This window comes from Scyliorhinus canicula, chromosome 15 (assembly GCF_902713615.1).
Source record: "Scyliorhinus canicula chromosome 15, sScyCan1.1, whole genome shotgun sequence".
Taxonomy (NCBI): domain Eukaryota; kingdom Metazoa; phylum Chordata; class Chondrichthyes; order Carcharhiniformes; family Scyliorhinidae; genus Scyliorhinus; species Scyliorhinus canicula.
In genome coordinates this window covers 45,260,324-45,282,364 of record NC_052160.1, presented here as the reverse complement: position 1 = coordinate 45,282,364, position 22,041 = coordinate 45,260,324, and the positions used below count along the sequence as shown (strand labels likewise).

The 22,041-nt window shown below is 43.6% G+C and overlaps 1 protein-coding gene across 2 annotated transcripts in view; it reads left to right on the top strand.

Moving 5' to 3' along the window:
- Positions 1–22,041, top strand: part of LOC119979096 (protein outspread-like) — a 295,919-nt gene that overhangs the window by 196,355 nt on the left and 77,523 nt on the right. The window contains exon 7 of one of the 2 annotated variants that reach the window (XM_038821092.1): positions 6,444–6,951. In XM_038821092.1, the coding sequence (XP_038677020.1) occupies positions 6,444–6,951 (508 nt within the window). The remainder of the gene's footprint in view (positions 1–6,443; positions 6,952–22,041) is intronic. The other variant, XM_038821093.1, reaches the window with a different exon arrangement.

The window sequence follows — 22,041 nt, the reverse complement described above, 5'->3', positions numbered from 1 at the left end:
ACCGTTTTTCATTGGAATCGTTTGTGCTGCCAGTGCTACCCCTCCACAGTCGCTGAATCGGTTCAGTTTCGGCACCAGTTTTGCTGTTGTCAAAGTTCACGAATGCTGCCCCGGCGTCAACACAGTCGCAGGAATGGAGAATCTAGCCCAGTATCTTTAAATTTACCCAGTTCATAATCCCACTATTTTTGTAACTTCAGAGCTAAACCTCCCCAAACAATATCCCACAAGATTTAAAACTATCGGCAAAATCCAGGAATAAAGGGACAGCATGGTGACGCAGTAGTTAGTACTGCAGTCTCACGGCACCGAGGTCCCAGGTTCGATCCCGGCTCTGGGTCACTGTCCGTGTGGAGTTTGCATATTCTCCCCGTGTTTGCGTGGGTTTCGTCCGCAAACAAAAGATGTGCAGGATAGGTGGATTGAACACGCTAATATTAGCCCTTAAATGGAAAAAAATGAATTGGGTACTCTAAATTTAAAAAAAATCCATGAATAAATACAACACAAGGCACCCATATCTTTTCAGGTTATTCTGGTTTAGGATAGAACAACTGGTTTCTCAAACAGGCTTTTGTCCAAGCACAGCTTGTTGGGAGTTGACACAGCTTTCTGCTGTGGGCTGAGCTCTCAAAACAGCCAACTTGCATAGAGTGAGCTTGTCTCTGATATACCATTTTTCCCTTTTGATCGTCCCTTATCTGAACGAACATTCTCAGAAGTCACTCTTAATTACCTTTGTTTTGAGAGTTCACCTTTGTCATGAATCCGCATGGAGACATCAGTAGACAGTATTCAAAAGGCCTCAATTGGTATGCGTCTCATCCTTTAATGGGTTTAAATAGTAATCAGGTGTGTTGAGAGTGAGAAACAAGTGGAACCACGTAAGAACGTGTTATATTAAGTAAGAAGGCACCAGAAAATGGCTCTTGATCTAGCTCGATCTTACCTGGATGTATACAATGTAACCCTAGTAATCTTGAAAAGTGTGCCTAAAACCAAATTGAGGGAATTGGCAGAACTGATGTTGAGGAGCAGAAAGTTTGAACTGTCAGTCAAGCCACGGAGCTGGCGAACGACTATGAGCTGGTTCATAGACCAAAGCCTTTCTTTAGACCCAATTTTAAAACCGAGAAAATCAGCTGGCACAGTGGTTAGCACTGCTGCCTCATAGTGCCACGTACCCGGGTTCAATTCCGCCCTTGGGTGACTATCTGTGTGGAGTTTGCATGTTCTCTCTGTGTCTACATGGATTTCTTCCGGGTGCTCCAGTTTCCTCCCACAGTCCAAAGATGTGCAAGTTAAGTGGGATTGACCATGGTAAATTGCCCCTTAGTGTCCAAAGATGTGTAGGGTAGGTGGATTGGCCATGTTAAATTGGCCCTTAGTGTCCAAAGATGTGCGGGTAAGGTGGGTTTATGAGGATAGGGTGGGGAGTGAACCTGGGTAAGGTGCTCTTTTGAAGGGTCAGTGCAGACTTGATGGGCCGAATGGCCTCCTTCACCGTACAAATACTTTGATTCTGAAGTTAGAACTTGGGAAAGTGCAAGAGGGGACAGGTCAGCCAGAGGAGGAGTGGACAGAAACTCAAAGGAGTTCCACCTCAAAATACAACAGAGTTTGTTGAAGGGATGAGACATATGAAAAAGATTGGATGTTTTCATTGTAATAAACTGGGCCACACCAAATCACTATGCTGGGGATTAAATGGTTGGCCGTAGGGTGTTACAAATCTTAAACTGGAAATATGAAATTACAGGCTGGAGAACAGGAAAAGCAAGTGGGATTTGTAGACAGTAAAGGAATCGCCAATGTGAGGGAACATGTGTGGAGCAGGATAAAATTTTACATGTGGACGGCATCAAAGGGGAAAATATTTGAAAATGTTCCTAGATGCTGGGGCGTGTCAATCCCTAATGTTGTGGGATAAAGACATTTGTTGTCCAGAAGGGATATTAAAAGAAACGGTGCTCATCACCAGCATTGTCAGAGAACGGAAAGAAATTGTGTTAGTAAAAATAAGCTTCTAGAGTGCCTTGAAGATGAGGGAAATAGTGGCAGGCATAGTAGAAACCCAGCCCATTGCAGCCATTCATTTCATTCTAGGGAATGGGATCACAGGATCCCAGATGGTAGTGATGCCTACTGTAGTCATACGGCCGTTAGAGAGTCCTACCATAGAGAAATTACAAAAAGACTCCTTGGAGTATTTCTGGGTTGCGTGGAGATGCAATCAGAGGCTCATAAACGAAGATAGAAGAGGCAGGAGTTGCGAGCCCAGGCTGAGGCCAGATCAGGTTATCTGATACAATTTTTAGCCAGCTAAATGATAATGAGACAAACACAGAAGACAAGGCAAATGTATTCAATTCAATCAAGAGTTTGATTGAATTACAAGAGTGACTCAAAAGTAACATATTTAAAGACATCCCAGCAAAGAATAAAAGCCAGGGCTGATACGAAGGCCCAGACTGAAGAGTTTTATAACTGGAGAGAGAAAGCTTGTGTTGTTAATTGTGTCAGGCACAGCCCTGAAAGCTAGATTCAGTGGGCCATGGTGCATTGAAAGGAAAGTGAGCGAGGAAAACTATCTGGTGCTTCCCCCAGATACACGGAAATCACACATTAGTGTGTCAAATGAACACCTCTTGGATTAGAGGAGATGAGAAGAAGCAGGAGGTCTTGTTATTAGAAAGGAAGGGGAGGGGGTCAAATTCTGAACATGATGTTCCTATAATTCACTTAGACAATGAGGAAGCGCTGAAACATTTAAACCAATGGTTAAGTCATCTCCCAGATAAGAGTCAGAGCAAACTGACGGTAACTCCACTCCTATAAACATATGGATGGAATAACCAAGGTTGAATGGGATTAATAATGCATGCAATCCATCTAGATTAAATCCAGCAAAGTTATCGCAGGTACAGAAGGCAATTGAGTATCTGCTCAAGACTGACCTCATTGAATTGAGTTCCAGTGACTGGAGCTCCCCTATCACCATGGTGCCCGAACCAGATGGAACCCAGAGACTGTGCGTGGGCTGCAGACGGGAAAATGCCATAGTCCAGAGTGATTTGTTTCAAATTCCGTGTTTGGAAGATGGTATCAAAAGTGTTGGACGGTCGCAATTCATCACCCACTTAACCTTGTTAAAGGGCTACGGGCAAGTACCTCTGACTGGGAAGGTAAAGGCGATCATCATTTGTGTGACTCCCCGAGGACCTTACCAATCCAAAGTTAAGGCTTTCAGGAGGAAGAGCGTCCCGTAACTGCTCTGTGGCTCACGGAGAGAGCAATTTGAGGATGCAGTCACTATGCTATATACAGTAATGACTTAGTGGTGTTCAGCCAGAAGGAGCACCTACACCACATAAAGGAACTGTCTGACGGCGGAGACAAAGTCAATCTTGTGAGGAATCGAGTGAAAAGCGAATTTGCTGAAGTCCAAACTTTCATATCTGGGGGACACAGTCAAGTTACACTATGAGATGCAAAAATACAGGCCATCTGAGACTTCCTAGAACCCATGACCAGAAAAGAGACTTTAAGCCTGGTACTGGTGTTATAGCATTTCATGGTTTACGTTGCCAGCAACCCAGCAGAGACAATTACTTATACAGACTACAACCACTTCACAATTTCGGGAGACATTTCAAGGTAATTCGGTTATTCCGATGATGGTTGCTATTGCAACCGTGTAACTTAAAAATATTTCATGCAGCTGGGAGAGAAGACATCATTGCAGACACTTTATCCTGAGGATAAAATAAGAGTGGGGAGCTTTCTGGGGTATTTATCACTGAAAATGCATGGTTTTGAATTTTATAATATTTAATAAGGTGGAACTAACAAGAGAAGGGTTGCAAAATTAAGCGTCTCAAATTTTATTTTGCATTTGTGTGGAGGCAGTAGTAGACAGTATTCAAAGTGCCTGAATTGGTATGCATCTCTCCTGGTAACCAGTTTAGAATGGCAGTTTAAGTAATCAAGTGTTTATAATTTATGGAGGAGAAACAGATTATCAACGATCAGGAAGGTCCCTGAAGGTTAATGTATAGTCATAGAGGTTGATAGGGGCATTCAGTCGAAAAAACAGAAAGCATAATCAAAGAACAACAAAACTCATAGAGTCATAGAATCATACAGCACAGGAAAGGCCCTTCGGTCCATCGCGTCCGTGCCTGACAAACACAACCACCTAACCATTCTAATTTCTCCCCCCCACCCCCCCCACCCACCCCCCAGCTGCCTCCACCACCCTTTCAGGCAGCGAATCACTCTTGGGGTAAAAAAGTTCTTGATTAGTAAGGTGATCAGGCGTTATGGGGAGAAGGCTAGATAATGGGGATGTGTATGAGAAACATATCAGCTATGATTGAATGGGGGAGCAGAATCGATCATGTATTCCCTTGCCTTGTTTGTCCTGCCAGAATGCATCACCTCACACTTGTCAGGTTTGAATTTAATTTGCCTCTGACCAGCCCATTTATATTCTCCTGTAATCGAAGGCTATCCTCACTATTTACCGCCCCACCAATTGGTGGGGTATAATTTCTATAATTGCCCTGACTCTGAAATTCTGCTAATTCTGCTCCTATGTCTTATGGTCTTGTGGTCCTCGCATTCTCTCTAAACCTCCTGCCCTTATTTTAAATCTATGCCCTGGTCATTAACCCCTCCAAGGGTAAAAGTTTGTTCCTGTCTATCTATGCCCCTCATAACTTGATACATCTCAATCATGTCCCCACTCAGTCTCCTCTGCTCCAAGGAAAACAATCCATATCTATCCAATCTCTCTTCATACCTAAAACTCTCCAGCCCAGGCAACATCCTGGTAAATCTTGTCTGCACTCTTTTCAGTGCTATTACATCCCTCTTATAATGTGGATTCCAGAACTGTCATCTGTTGCCAATTTATCGATTAATAAAACTTCAAGGGCAGCACGGTGGTGCATTGGGTTAGCCCTGCTGCCTCATGGCGCTGAGGTCCCAGGTTCGATCCCGGCTCTGGGTCACTGTCCGTGTGGAGTTTGCACATTCTCCCCGTGTTTGCGTGGGTTTCGCCCCCGCAACCCAAAAGATGTGCAGGCAAGTGAATGACTGGCCACTCTAAATTGCCCCTTAATTGGAAAAAATGAATTGGGTACTCTAAATTTAAAATATTTTTAAAAATAAGACAAAACTATGCACCCCCATGAACTGATGTTCCGAATTGGGATGCCCGCACTGATAACATTAGTGAGTGTTGTGACACCTTTTAGAGTGTAATTGTGAAATTCGTACCCACCTTCTCCATTAGAATGCTAGCATCTATACTTAAACTCTTGACATTCCATCCGTTTATACTTGGCCTAGGTAAACATCGGTTTAGAGTGTTGTTAGGCTTATAAACATTTCAAATTACTAGTTCCACCAACACAACCAACCAATCTCTATTACAGTTTCCATTTTCAAACTAGAAAACATTCCCAATTATGTATTTCTTTGCTTTTCATTTTATTACCATTTCTGAACAATTTGCATTTTTGTATTGGGCCCAATTTCCCCATTAATGTTGTATCTTTGATCGTCAAGAACAGATTTAAATGAGCACAGGTTAGAAAACCCTTAAATATGTATCAGAATGTTTCTGGTATTTAACCAGCCAGAATGGTTCAGCCTCGAGACAAAGAACACTTGCTTAAATTGCACAGCTGCAGTTAAACATTCTGGACTTAAAATAAATGAAGTTGTCTGAAATCCTCTGCTAATAGTTCTAAAAATGTTTGAGAAAGTTAAGTACTGATGTGATTTTATAAGGTATGGGAATAGACCATCAGGTTAATATGTAAGCCATTTAATTATTAACAAAAGTAAGAGTAAAATATAAAAATAAGAGTTGATTGTTAGTCCCTGGAGTTCATTAAATCAAAAGCTGTAATAAACAATCTGGATTGTCCCCAGGCAGTGATAGAATTTCTGTCGACAGGTGTCTCTGTTCAAAATGAGTTTAGGAACCACTGGCCTCCGTTTCCATCCAGCCGAAACTGGCAGTCACTTACTGCAGTGACATCATTGAAATTCCAGAGCTTTGCTCTGATACAATCACGGATCTACTTTCAGACTTGAGTAAAATACCCAGATATTATGGCCCTATATTCTTGTTCACACCCCATTGTTCAGTGCTATGCAATCACAAACGTTTTGCACAGGTACATTCGGTTTTTCATGCAACCTCTGCCAATATGTGCAAGTAAAATTTATCAAGTCATAGGCTTGATTGATTAAACGTGGGGTGTAGGAAGATGTCTTAACATCATTTGCTATCAATGATGATGAAAGAGTTAAATGCTGCTGCTTTTTACTGTAGTGCATTCTAAGTATATTATCTCTGCCACCTTGATGGAGGTCTGTAGTACCTTTGCACTCTGATTGTAAAGAAATTTTCGCTTTCTCCTGAATAGCAGTCCAGAATATGGTTAATGGTAATGAGGTGGACAGCCATCAGAAGAAGCGTGTGGAAAGTGGCTATTTTTCCCTGGAGAAGCTGAAGTCTGACTCAAAGCAGCTCGCCTCGCCTCCTGGAAGCAGCAACATCAGCAGGTACAGTTCCTCTGAGAGTAGCATGGTAATGCCATGCCCATCTAGCCTGTACAGCGATCCTTTCACTCCTACAGGTAACCTTCACAGCAGTGGTTCTTGTGTTAGCTCTTCCCAGAGCTCCTTGGACTCGGAGACTAGCGGTACCACGTTGACGAACATAACAAGTTCAAACAGCAGGGTTGGGGAAGGGCCATACCATTCCCCAGCTACACGGATCAATCTGGACTATGCCCGAATGGCAGATGTCCCCAAAGCCAGGAGGATCAGCAACAAACAGGCGTTTCGAGTAGATGGGCACCAGGAGCAGCGGTTTCGTTCCGGCAGTCCTGGCAAAATGGAGTTGGCACGCTTGTTTGGTTCTGAACGAAGGTAAGAAACTGAATGTGGTGGAAACTCATTTGGATGTTAAAATCTGACTCTTATTACATACCCATCCATGTAGTGCAGCAGTTCCTGACGAAGCACAGTTACTAATCCACTGTTTCCTTTAATTTTAAGAACATACTTAATCTGAAAAGACTTGGCTACAATAAATCAAAAATTTATTTCCTCAAGAAAATATGAGGATAAACGGGTATATAATAAGTAATTTTCAAATATGGTGTTTCTACTTCCTGCATGTGAATCTTGCATGTGTTTTAGATTATTCCTTGTTGCAATTTCTGTAGCTTTTTTTTTCCAGATCTTCCTTTTGTGCATAATTCTTTTGTGGGAGAGTAGGTTGGAACTTGTTCCCAGCTTCTGGTACTGACTATATTGAATACTTTAGTATTATCCCTATATTGTACTGTATTGTATGCCAGTGACTCCTATATTTATTCTTTTTAAGTATGCTGAGTTCATTCACAACCATCTTGTGATAACTTAAGGCACTGATATTCGGGAGCATTATCTGTGCTGAGGCCATGATATGTAAAGGAGAACATTTTGCTCTTTAGCTCAGTCATTGCTTGTAGAATCTTATTTCTTGGTATAGAATAAGCAGTTCTTTTTTAAAATCTTTGCACATTTTGCTAGTGTCATTAAAAGACTCAGAAAAGTTGAGGTTATTCACTTGTCTACTTCCATATTCTATTAGATGCTGCCATAAATGTTTCATACAGCAGATGGCATGGTAAGGCCAGTGATTTGCTGCCATGCCTCTGGTTTTAGTTCAGTTCATTAGTGGGCACGTACAGCATATTAAGCTGGTTCAGTGTCTGTTACTGACTTGGATGATTTTTTTTTAAACTGTTGCAATTTTTAAAACCAAAGGTTAAGGTACTGTTCAGTGCCTCCATGGTCCTGCCAGGCCTGTTGGAGGAGATTGACTTGAAGAAAAGACGTGCGTTTCTATGCCGCTTTTTAAGACCGCCAGATGTCTCCCGGCTTTACGGGCAATTAAATATTTTATGGGGGGGTGGGGTGGGGTGGCGCGCAGTGGTTAGCACTGCTGTCTCAAGGCGCTGAGGACCCGGGATTGATCCAGGCCCGGGGTCACTGTCCGTGTGGAGTTTTCACATGCTTGCCGTGTCTGCGTGTGCCTGATAGGTGAATTGGCCACGCTAAATTGCCCTTTAATTGGAAAAAAAGAATTGGGTACTCTAAATTTATATAAAAATAAATAAATACTTAAGCGAAGTCATTGTGCAATGTAGAAAACGTGGCAACTAATTTGGGGGCAGCAAACTCCCACAAACAGCAATGTGACAACGACTAGATAATCTATTTTTGTGATTTTGATTAGGAAATAAATATTGTCCAAGACAGGGATAACTCCTCTGCTCCTCTTCAAAATGGCACTGTGGGATCTTTTACATTCATCCAAGTAGGCATGTGGTGCCTTAATTCACTTTCGCAACAGAAAGACGACAGGCAGCACGGTGGTGCAGTGGTTAGTGTTGCTGCCTCACAATGCCAAGGATCCGGGTTCGATCCCTGCCCTGGGTCACTGTCCTTGTGGAGTTTGCACATTCTCCCCATTTCTGCATGGGTTTCACCCCCACAACCCAAAAAGATGTGCAGAGTAGGTGAATCGTCCATGCTAAATTGCCACTTAATTGGAAAATAATGAATTGGGTACTCCATATTTATTTTTTAAAAATCAACTGAAAGAGGGCACCTTTGACAGTGCAGCACTCCATCAATACTGCAATGGAGTGTAGACCTTTGTCTTTGTGCTCGAGGGGTGGCACAGTGGTAGCACTGCTGTCTCACAGCATCAGGGACCCAGGGTCGATTCTGACCTTGGGTGACTATTCTCCCCCTGTCTGCGTAGGTTTTCTCCGGGTGCTCCAGTTTCTTCCCACAGTCCAAAGATGTGCAGGTTAAGTGGATTGGCCATGATAAATTGTCTCTTTGTGTCCAAAAGGTTAGGTGGGGTTACTGGGTTACGGGATAGGGTGGGGATTTGAGCCTAAGTGGGGTGCTCTTTCAAAGGGTCAGTGCAGACTTGATGGGCCAAATGGCTTCCTTCTGTACTGTATTGATTCTATGATCCTAAGTGGGAACTGAGCCTGGAATTTTGTGACTTGGAGAAATGTGCAGGTAGAGAACGTCTAATCCCGGTTTCCTGTGGTTTGTTTTAAATTACCCAATTCTTTAATTTAAAATGGCCACTTTTAATCGGGCCTAAGCGCTAGGCCCTGGTAGGTTACCACAGTCCCTCCTCTTGATCTCGTGAGCTTCAGTGAACCAGATAACACAATCCCAACCAAACCATCTAAGACGAGTAAGGATCCTGATCTTGGGTTTACAATGTCATTCCTAGCCCACAATAGTGCAACAAACTTAATAAATAGTGCATTCAGCAACATCAATAGTGATACAGAGCTATAAGAAAAATACAATAGAGTCAATAGTGATACACATATACAGAGCAGGGAACTATTACCTTAGAGGAGGATGAGAGGTGACTTAATAGAGATTTATAAGGTGATGAGGGGGATAGATAGAGTGGACTTTCAGAGACTATTTCCTCGGGCGGATGTAGCTTTTACAAGAGGGCATAACTATAAGATTCAGGGTGGGAGGTATAGGAGGGATGTCCGAGGTAGGTTCTTTACTCAGAGAGTGGTTAGGGTGTGGACTGGACTGCCTGCTGTGATAGTGGAGTCGGACACTTTAGGAACTTTCAAGCGGTTATTGGATAGGCACATGGAGCACACCAGAATGACAGGGAGTGGGATAGCTTGATCTTGGTTTCGGACAAAGCTCGGCACAACATCGAGGGCCGAAGGGCCTGTTCTGTGCTGTACTGTTCTATTGCAACAAAACCAGTAATGATTGGAACAGTGGAACTAAGTACATTGTGATACCGAACAGAAATATCAAGGGCTCTCTTTGTATATTCTTTCCCGAAGTTTGAGAGCCATTTCTGAATTCAGGCATTGTATGAATTATTTTTCCAATGGATGAATTTGAGTGCAACGATGGTTAGGTACACCGCCATAAGCAGAATGCCTACTACGGTTATCTGTGACAAGAGGCAGACCCATGGGTGAATTTGAATATTTGAACCCCAATCCCAGAGGTCCTCCCACCATGTGAAGACATTGATCTCACTAATGTTTCTTTTTTTATTTGCCCTATTTGTTGCACTACTTTGACAAAGGACTTATGTGGTGTGATCAATTGCGTCCAAATTTGTTGAAGTTTCTTGGGCAGAAGTGTTATCCCGGTGTCAAATTTTTCAAAATACTCGGCCACATTTTGTCTTAGTTCCTTACTAGGATTTATATTTTCTCCCTCTGGTGTATGTCTACCATTTCAATCAACCCTATCCCAGCAGGAATGTGTGACCTAAAATAAAAGGAGGTGTTCTGAATGGTACATGGTGTTGCCTCATATTGTTTTTTTGCTAGCAAGGTTGTGATGCAATATTCTCCTTCCCCCCTGTAAGATACCTGGGTGACATCCCTTTCCAGATTTCTAATTTCCGGTGTACAATTTAGGTTGGTAGTTGTCCTGAACCCACACAGGGCATGTTCATTCTCATACATCGGTTATGGGCACACAACTGTTTTGTCTGTGTGTTCACACTTGTCCAGACTGGTGCCTAGGAGTTTCCCTCCTTTCTCGATCAGATACAGGAGAGTCCCTTGATATCCCATCCACATCCCTCCTTGAATGACTCCTATATCTTCGGCTGCGAAGTGTCTCAACACGACTTTGTCCTTATTACTGGGATCCCTAACTGGGTCCCCAGGTCCCCCGATAGCTATCGTTAGACCAGACTATGGTCATTTGCCGCAGTTGGCAGTTTGTTACACGAGGGTGGCTTTTTCCCCGGTACAGATGTTCGCTTTGTTCATCACTGATCCAGGACGGAATGTCCCCCCTGCTAACCTGGTCGAGGTTCTCTTGCAGCTCCTTGACAGTGCATTGGCCATAGATAGTGCATAGAGTTCTGTTACCTGGCATCATCTTTCACACTCCCTCAGGCGATCTGATTGTTTTGGTGTGGCCTTCCAGTACAGTAACCATAAGGCTACTGGCCCTATTCCCCGCCAGATCTCCCTCGGCACCTTGCCGAGAGTTTTTGTTTAAGCTGTCCAAGGTCTGTTTAACTTGTCGAGTCAGGACTCTGAGCTTATTGACCAAATCAGCCAAATCAAGGGCGTTGTGGTGGATGCCCCTGCCTCATATGCGGTCACCAGATCATTCAGGAATTCCCTTCTCTTGCACCCCCTTGGTTCTGGGTATTTCTTTCCCCTCATGTGTCCCAGTCTTTGGGCTGAGTAATTGCTGGGTTAAGTGGAAGTACAATTTCCTAAGTGGGGAGGGACACCAGTCTGGTAATTGTATCCTGGCCAGATACCGCTACTAGTACCGATTTGTAGTGTGTGTTATCGAACACTAACTTTCCGGTGTGTTTTAATACCAATCCATTTTGGGGCCCTGGGGTGTTTCAGGACAAGTGGGTAGGGGCATGCTCACTGTACGTTTTAACGCATTTCTAATTTCATAGTGGACGTATTTGTCGTGAATAACCTCACCGGGGCACCTCTGCCCTCTTTCCAGGCCAAGGGCTAGGCAGGCTAGCTCCATGCATCCATGGTTAGTACATGCCCACCAGTTGCGAGTGAGGGTTGTCCTTGGGGAACAATAATCAGAGCTCCCATTATCCTTCCTGTACACCATTCTTTAGTTATTGCACCCATAGGTGACACTCTTGTTCCGGTGTACCAGTGTATGCCATTCTCACACTCGCCTGCATCCGGTGGGGTGAACCACATGTATACAGGATATCATAGGCTGGTCTTCACTAGTCCAGGGTTGCTGCAGACATCCTGGGATGAGGAGTGCCAGATATCAAAGAAGTATGTAGTTAATTCTGGAGGGGATTTGAAGGTGGCACCTGTTATTCTTATCACTACCTGATTTCCCCCCCCCCCCATTAAAAAAAAAGGAAATTACGACCTCCCTGATATAAATGTAATAGATCCTGCAGGATTTTGCAAACCATGATTAATGTTGTTTTGGGGGGTTAGGCGTTTCCTGGGGTGGGGTTGAGTGCCACCCACGCCTGCTTCTTAGCCTGAGGACAATGCAATAACATGATTTCATAAGCGTACAACCTGACTTTCAATTTGTTTAAATTGTTAAGGAAAATTCATGTACATCCAAGAAATCTTTGACCGTAACTCTGCTGCTTTAATTAGGCCCCTTGAATATTAGTGACTGAATTGATACCCACCAAAACAGTTTTTGGAGTGACTGACCTCGGCCTCTGGTCATTTAAAGAAATCTCCATGGCATTATTCAACAAAAATAATTCTGTCTCATTTTTATTTAATTTTTCCATAACCATATTTTCATCTGCAGAAAATTCTCTGCTTCCTCATCCAGGCATAGAATTAAACTGGATAGTCAAGTGGGATATTTAATACTTTAGCAATCCTTTCCAAGTCATCATGATCAGACATTGGCGCAAGTCAAATATTTTAATTAACGATCCCGTGTTCATTGATGGTGTTGTGAGTCTGGAGGCATATTATGTGTACATTAAGCTCCACAAGTAAATTGGTGCCACTCCTTATTATAGTCAAATTTTTTTTAGACTGACTTCGAAGGGTTACAAAATCTAACTGACAGCACAGGATGTTCCTTCTGCTGACACTGAATCAAAACAAACTGTTGTTGTTGCATCTAAAAGTGACAAGTGACACCCACCTGACTTCTCTCAACATAGTGCTTTATTATTTAGGGGAGTGGAAAGAGAAAGTGCAGGATAAGTATAAAGGAAAACTAATGTATTCTTTTAATTTTGTGGAAGTATCTTCAAAGGAGAATGCCAAACAATGAAGCCTAAGCTTTAAGCCAGAGCTCAACTGTTTGCGGATGATGTCCCGAAGTGCTCCTTTACAAAAGTGGAAGCATTAGGAACTCTTCCTCTCCCTTCTCCCTACCCCCCTCCCACCCAAAATATTACAAGCTGATGAATGAAGTTGGGGGTCAGTTGAAAATTTCAACACCAAATTGATTTTTTTTGTCGGGCAAAGGTATGATTGGTCCTGGAATAAAGGCAGGTAGATGGAGTTACAAATGAGGTATAATCCAACTTAATGGTGGAATAAACTCAAGGGCTGAATTACCTACTTCTGGTCCTTTGTTCCCATGTATGGTTGGAGACTAGGGTCCAGGGGCAGAATTCTCCGCTCCCCACGCCGGGTGGGAGAATCGCGGGAGGGCCGGCGACTCACGACACACCCCCCTGGCGCCCCCCGCGATTCTCCCACATCCCGCTCGGAAGAATCGCCGCTGGCCGTTTTTCACGGCAACCGGCGAACCTCCGGCCCGAATGGGCCGAGCGGCCTGACGTTCCCGACCGGTTCACGACGGCGGCAACCACCGCTGCCGTCATGAACATGGGCGCCAAATGCTAGTTTGAGGCTTGTGGGGGGCGGAGAGGGGAGTGAGCACCACGGCCGTGCTCGGGAGGGAACGACGCACTCTTTCCCCTCCGCCGCCCCGCAAGATCAAGCCGCCACGTCTTGTGGGGCAGCGGAGGGGAAGCTGGCAACCGCGCATGCGCGGGTTTGAGCCGTCAGCCGTCGTGACGTCAGCCGCGCATGCGCGGGTTGGAGCCGCCCAACCTGCGCATGCGCGGCTGACGTCACTTGGGCTCCACCGTCGCGTCATTCTCGGCGCGCCGCCTTGACGCAAACGTCAAGGCCCGGCGGCCGAGAGTTACGGAGCTCTGCTCCAAGCCCCCCGGGTGGGGGTGATTAAGGTGAGAAGAGCGGCCTCCGAGGCCATCGTGAAACTCGGCCGAGTTCACGACAGCCTTCCCGATTTATCGCGGGAGCGGAGAATTCCGCCCCAGATTTTTGCGCTCGAGTTGGGAAATTTCTTGATTCGCCGAACCTGCCTCAGGGGAAACTACCCCGAATGGGGTGGACGGGTGCAAGAGGGAGGCGTGTCCACCAATCCCAGAAACAGTACAGATGCTGGGGCAGGCTCCACGTGGCTAACACTTCCTGGGTGCGGTAGAAAAGGAGAGCCTGTAAGGAGTTCCTGCTGTGAGGTAGAAAGTGGATGAAAGTGCTGCCAGCACTCCGAAGAGATATCTATCAAGAGTCAATTAAGTACTAACTGCAATAGTTGTCCAACTGGTTACTGACAAATCATGGACCTTCCAAAAGAAAGTATAGACATTACAGCGTCATATTCACATTGTAATAAAAGCACAATGTACAAGGTTACAGCTGGAAAAGGTTCATAAGACACAACCTTCGAAATGGCAGCATCTTGTGTTATGGGAGAGTTGTTTTCAGATCCCCAAAATGTATCATGGAGTTCAACCAACCCCCACCTTTATTGGATTGTTGCTTTTGAAGCACACGGCTTGTTCCCCAGGTGTAGTATTACAATTATGGACACGTGGTTTTTAAAACAAAACAACATTTATTCCATGAACTCAAATTAACCTTTTAAATAAACATTGGATCTCTTAACACCCCTTACTTCAAAGATAACCCCGAAAATTATACAGCACAACCCAATCCTGCAAACTGTTCCTTTACACATCCACAGGCGCCGGAATGTGGTGACTAGGGGCTTTTCACAGTAACTTCATTTGAAGCCTACTTGTGACAATAAGCGATTTTCATTTCATTTCAAAAGACTTCACCTTCACAAAATCAGTAACACACCAGGCTAAAGTTAATATATATTTTCTGTTGGGTGGCAGAGATATATCAGCTTGGTTGACTTCAGCTCCAGGACCTTGCTTTTTCTTCATGCATCTCACAGCCACAAAAACACAGTCACACCCTAGCTGCTGTCTCAAACTGAAAACTAAAAAACCCAGAACCTCAAAATGGCCGAACTGAGCTCAGCTCCACCCACTCTCTAACATCACCATTTTCTTAAAGGTACATTGCTTAAACATTCATTTCTTAAAGGTACTCTCACATGACACTTGGCAGCAACTGCGTCTTACGATATTCTGCACTGACTCAGATTACCATTACGCCTCATGAGATAATTGATGGGACACCATTTGCAGAACCTTTGCCCTTCTATCTATTCTTTTTCCAACCATCTCTCAGGGTATGACCATGGCGTTGAGTCTCACACAAGACCCACACAGCTGCACACGGTCATAGGAGAACATTCTGGCTCAGCGGGAGCAAGTTGAGAGGGAAGTTTGTATTTGGGAGCACATGTGACCTAGGAGCGACAGAAACAGATGCCAGGCCATCCTGCATTCATGCAGTACTAATGTCCCATTCTTCACCAGCGCCCAAAACAACGTTAGGCAATTAGGTCTGTATATGTAAGCAGAGATTGTTAGGAAAGAGTTGATGTTCCCCAATGCTTAAGTCAGAATTGGTGCTTTAATTGTTTAATAGACCACATTGGTTGTTTGGCAGACTGCATAATATATATAAAGGGGATACAGGTGGCACTGTGATGAGAAGTGATTGTAGAATTCAATAAAATTGGAATTGCTTTCTAGTTTGTATTACTGAGACACCGTCGGAGCTAAACAATGGCAGCAGAGGATGGTTTCGGCAAGTAAGTTTAAAAAACAAAAAGGATTGCAACCTAAGATTTTTTCAGATGAAAGACTGTCCTGAATTCCAGCCTTGAAACATGATTGGGATTAGCTTGGAAAACTTGGCTGAATCTAAGGGTAGAGTGTTGGGGTATGACTATCCACCATTATTTTCTGAGCGTCAACCCTATGACCAATGGAGGAATGAAGTTGCCATGTGGACAATGTTTACTTCCTTGCTCAAGAAAAAACAAGGAATGGCCCTGGCTCTTCGCTAATGTAACAAAAAGATGCAAGGTATTCTCAGAATTGGATCCGGAGCATTTGAACTCAGATGAAGGTTTGGATACATTATTAACTTTCATGAATAGGATTTACAAAAAAGATGACTTATTAAGTGCTTATGAGGTTTAGTCAGATTTTGACGAATTAGAAAGAGGATTCCTCCATAGAAGAGTGTAAAGGAACAAATTTACAAAGAAATTACAAAAAGGTGCAAAACGTCTACAGTACATATAATGGGGGACTTCTAACTATCCAACTATAGACTGATGTACTGGTAGTGTAATAGGTGGAAAGGGGCATGAGTTCCTAGTGTATGTTTAAGAATATTTTTTTCCAGTATGTTTTCAGTCTAACAAGGAAGGAAGCACTGCAAGGCCTTGGTTCTTGGAAATTAGTTGGGGATGTACATTCTCCCCGTGTTTGCGTGGGTTTCGCCCCCACAACCCAAAAATGTGCAGGCTAGGTGGACTGGCCACCTTAATTGGAAAAAATGAATTGGCTCCTCTAAATTTATAAATAAAAGGAAATCAGTTGGGCAGAGTAGATTAATTCTCAGTCGTGAACATTTAGGGCAGTGATCAATGTATCAGATCTTTTGGGCTGGCGGTGGAAAAGGACAAAGAAAGGTCCAGAGCAAGGAAAATGAACTGGGGGAAAACCAACTTTAACGGGGTAAGAACCAATTCGGTTGAATAAATTGGAGTCAAAGGTTGGCAGGAAAAATGGTAGCTGATCAATGGGCTACCATCAAAAAAAAGATGATTCAGACACAGTCCGAGTATTTTCCCTTGAAAGGGAAAGGTAGAGCAAACCAATTCAGAGCTCCCAGGATGACAAAGGAGATAGAAATTAAGATAAAAGGTGAAAAATATGCTTCTGAGAGGTGTCAAGTAGGAATTATGGTTGAAACCCAAGCTGAATATAGAAACTTCAGAGTAGAGGTGAAGAAGCAAAGAGAGTATGAAAAGAGACTGGTAACTAGCAATAAAAGGCAATATCAAAATCTTCTATAGTCACATAAAAGGGTGCTAAGAAGAGGAATTGAGCCAATAGGGACCAAAAAGAGGACTTGCACGCAGAGGTTGAGGGCATAATTGTGGTACATCTTGTAAACTTTAAATGTGGTGAGGAGAGATGGCAATGATTAGCTTGTAGTAATCAATGAATACAGCATGGAGATACCGTGTTACACTGCTTCCAACACATTGGTTTTTCAAAAGTGGATGAACAATAAAACTTATTTTCCATTTAAATCTAATTGAATTATTTGTGTGGGTCTATCTTTTTCCAGTTTGCATGTGTGGCTATGATTGTCTTTTCAAAACAAGGAGGCATAATGTTAAAATTAGAGTCAGGGCACTCAGCAGCGAAATCAGGAAACACTTCTTAACAAAACAGGTAGTAGAAATCTGGAACTCTCTCCTCCAAAGCCAGTGAATGTCAGGGGCTCAATTGAAACTTTCAAGACTGAGATGGTGAAATGTTTGTTGGTAAGGATAATGAAGGATATGGAGCAAACCTATTGTAGTTGAGATACAGATCAGCAATGAATTGAAAGGAGGATCAATGCTGAATGAACTGGTGCAGTTGCAATGATTGTGTGTTTGGCTCAATGTCTGCCAGTCCCTGGGTCATAAACCTGTGGATGTCTCCGACTTAATGCATAGGGGGCTTTTCACAGTAACTTCATTGAAGCCTACTCGTGACAATAAGCAATTTTCATTTTCAGGTGTGCACAGTGTTTCAATTTTTACAAACCTGTGCATCTGGCTCTGTATATGTCACTTATTGCGTGCTCCAACACAAATGCCCTAATGGGTTTTCCTTGTTTATTCTTCCTACGCGTGCCTGTATCTGCTGCATAGGATGCAGGCATGGGGTGGTTGATACTCCATAGTATTGGTGAAATTAATGGGAATAAGGAGCAACAAATTACTTGGACCTGATGACCAGCATCCTAGGGTTTTGAAAGGTAGCTGCAGATAATGAATTCATTGATTTAGATCTTCAGTATAGTTGAGGGTGTGCAGTTCTTTGGAGGTGCCAACTTTACGATGAAACCCCCAAGGTCCTCTCTGCGCCCTTTGAAGGATCTCATGTTACTATTTTGAATATGTGCAAGGGAGTTATACCTCGTGTCCTAATTATTGCTCAATGAGCACCACAAAAGCAAATTATCTGGTCATTATCACATTTCTGCTATGTATTATTTGCTGACACGTTTTATGCACTACAACAGTGACTACACTTCAAAAGTACTTCATTGGATATAAAACACTTCAAAATGCCTGGTGGTTGTGAAACATGCTCTATAAATTCAAGTCTTTCTTTCTTCCCAGAATTTCTTTAGATTCCAGGATAGTTCCTAAGGATTGAAAGGTTGCCAACTATTTAAAAAAAGGAGAAAGAGAGAAAATGGGAACTTGTAGACTTTCATTATAGTAGGAGGCAAAACGCTAGAAACTATTATTATGGCACATAGAAAATGATAACATGATCAAGAAAAGCCAACATGGATTAATGAAAGGGTAATTGTGTTTAACAAATCTGTAATCTGACACAAAGGTGAGATGCAGGTTTGGCAAGAAATTAGGAATGCAAATAAAGACAGGAAATGCTGGAAACACTCAACAGGCCTGGCAACATTTGTAAAGCAAGTGTTATGGGCCAGGGCTTAGAAACTCCAAAGTGTGTTATGAAGTTCACCTGACTTACAACCTTTATGTTGAATTTGGCTAGGATGAGCACAGGACCCTTCACTTCAGGTGTGATTCATCAGACTTCCTAGGCGCTTTTATCGAAACTAGGTTTATTCTAAGAATGTAGTTAGCATATATAAAACACAACAAGAATTTGTTATCAATTATAAACATAAAGGTACAGTAATCTATATATGTTATAAAAAAATCTCTCTCTCTCTATATATTGTATATCTCAACTCTTAATGAATCGCTCTTAGTAGCTGTTCCAATTCAGTACAAAATCCATTAAACCTAAACTCCTTTCAAGGGTGTGGCCCAGCACACTGTAACCTCACTTGAATGGGACTGGTCCTTTCCCTGAGATTATGTCCAGTAGCAGATTCAAAACTCCTTCCGGAAAGCAACTCTATGTTTAAAGTTACTAAGGCAGTTTTCCACAACTAAATGCTTTCAGTTCTCTGGAACAGCTTTAAAACGAAAACAGGGAAACACTGCTTCTCTTCTGCAGTCCAAAGCAACAAAAAAAACCTAAACCCCCTCACCTGACAGCCACAGGGCACCTCCACCCACAAATGAGATCACTGAAGCTGTGCTTCAAGTCATGTGGTAAGACCAAACCATTCTTAAAGGAACACTCACATGACGAGAGAAATCAGGTTTATAGCCTGAACCTTGAGAATAGTGGCAATGATGAATGGATTGCTGCTGTACTCGGAGATTCCCTCAACTCGACATTGCTGTGCAATTCTTCCAGCCTTCACAGAACTGCAAAGCTCAACGCTTCTTGGGGAATTTCATCGGAGTAGAGTTGAGGGAAGATAGGACACATCCCCTTTTTACTTCACCAGCTGTCATAAGGTCTAGTCTTCAAATGTGAGTGAATGAATGAGTGGGCGGATAGGCGGTTGGGTAACTGGGTAATTTGCAGGCAGGGTGGGGTAGTCAGATCAGATGATGTGGGGATAATGGGGTCAGGAGATGGTTAAGTCAGGAAGGGGGTGCTAGTCAAGTTGGGTTGGGGCTTAGGTTGATGGTTGTACGAGGATTGAATTGGAGGGGTGATGAGTGGTAGTTGGGCAATGGGGTGGTAGTAGAGCTGATGATGCGATCAGATCTGGAGTTACCCGGGTGTTCAACTATGTTTTAATCTGTCTCATGTTTCCTGGGTAGCTAGTCAGATACGTTTCATGAAAATGTTCGAAGTCACTAACTGTAGCTCAGAGTTGGAGCCATTTGCACAGTAACCTGGGGAATTATCCATCAGTTTAAACGTCCTGGGCAATTCCCACAAGGTCCACAGGTGAGAACTTCCTCAGGTTCCTGATACCCATCTCTAATCGTAATGATTTGGAGACCGGGTGATTTGGCCCAAGCTTTCATCAGAACAGGAAAAATTAGCAGTGCAATACTTTTTAAGCAGGTGAAAGGGGGAAACTGGGAAGAAAACAAAGGGAAGGTCAAAGAGAATGGTAATGGCACAAGTAATGAAACAAAAGATGTCTAGAGGAAACGTGAATAGCAGTATTCTGAACAGCTGCTCTCTGAAAGGAAGTGAAACAAGAGAGGAAAATAAATAAATCAGCAACAAAGAACAAAACAAAAAGGGCGGAGGTTACGGTCTGAAATTATTGAGCTCCAAAGGGTTGACTTTCATTAACACTGCTCATTTTGCTTTACTCATCTGTGACCATGTGCTGGGAATTGAGGTGGGAGGTTTCACAAATGACTGAATCAGGATCTCAAAGGCTGAGTCTGCGGATGCGGATCCCAACGAACTACGTTAAGTCTTCACTATAAGTTGTGGTTGCTTATCTGAAAATTGCTACTTACCATACATATGCTGCACTGTGCATTCCTAGTTGAAATAACCAGCAAAGTAAGATAAATCATTAAATATAATGGCAGCATGGTAGCACAGTGGTTAGCACTGTTGCTTCACAGCGGCAGGGATCCAGGTTCATTTCCCGGCTTGAGTCACTGTGTGGAGTCTGCATGTTTTCCCCATGTCCGCGTGGGTTTACTCCGGGTGCTCCAGTTTCCTCCCACAAGTCCGAAAGACGTGCTGTTAGGTGAATTGGACATTCGGAATTCTCCCTCAGTGTACCGGAACAGGCTCCGGATTGTGGCGACTCGGGGCTTTTCACAGTAACTTCATTGCAGTGTTAATGTAAGCCAAATTGTGACACTAAGGGCAGCACAGTAGCATAGTCGTTAGCACAGTTGCTTCACAGCTCCAGGGTCCTAGGTTCGATTCCCGGCTTGGGTCACTGTCTGTGCGGAGTCTGCATGTTCTCCCCATGTATGCGTGGGTTTTCTCCGGGTGCTCCGGTTTCCTCCCACAGTCCAGAGATGTGCAGGTTAGGTGGATTGGCTATGCTCAAATTGCCCTTGGTATCAAAAAAGGTTAAATGGGGTTGCTGGGTTACGGGGATAGGGTGGAAGTGTGGGCTTGGGTAGGGTGTTCTTTCCAAGGGGCAGTGCAGACTCGATGGGCCGAATGTCCTCCTTCAGCATTGTATATTCTATGATCTATGATCTAATTTAAAGATATTTAAAAAAAAATATTTTATTGATATATTTATGATTTTATAACAACAACAGAAGAAACAATGTACATGCAAATATAAACATGGTGCAACAGCCGTCTTCCTCCCTCACAGGTCCCATCTTTATTAAACCCCTACTCTAAACTAAACCTCAACCCCCTTTCTGCTGACGGTTAATTTTCCCCAAAGAAGTCAACAAACGGCTACCACCTCCGGACGAATCCTAACATTGAAACTCTCAAGGTGAACTTTATTTTCTCCAAACAGAGAAAGCTAGCCATGTCAGTTAGTCAGGTCTCCGACTTCGGGGGCTTTGAGTCCCTCCAAGCTAATAATATCCGTCTCCGGGCTACCAGGGAAGCAAAGGCATGAACGCCTCTTTCTCCTCCTGGATTCCCGGGTCTTCCGAAACTCCGAAAATCGCCACCTCTTGACTCGGTGCCACCCTTGTTTTCAACACCTTGGACATGACATCCGCAACCCCCTGCTAGAATCCCCTGAGCTTTGGGCATGCCCAGAACATATGGACATGGTTTGCTGGCCCTCCCGTACACCTTGCGCACCTATCTTCTACTCCAAAGAACCTGCTCCTCCAGATCACTGTCATGTGGGCCCAGTGAACAACCTTAAACTGTATCAGGCTGAGCCTGGCACATGATGTGGACGCGTTGACTCTACTCAACGCGTCCATCCAGAGACCATCCTCTATCTCTCCTCCTAACTCCTCTTCCCATTTGCGTTTCAACTCCTCGGTCTGTTTCACCTCTGACCCCATGAGTTCCTTGTAAATGTCAGAAACCCTCCTCTCTCTCCCACCCACATTCTGGAACCTACCCTGTCCTGTATCCCCATTGCCAGTAGGAGCGGGAAAGTTGAGACCTGCCTGCGTAGGAAGTCCCGCGCCTGCAGGTACCTAAACTCATTCCCTCTCATCAATTCAAAT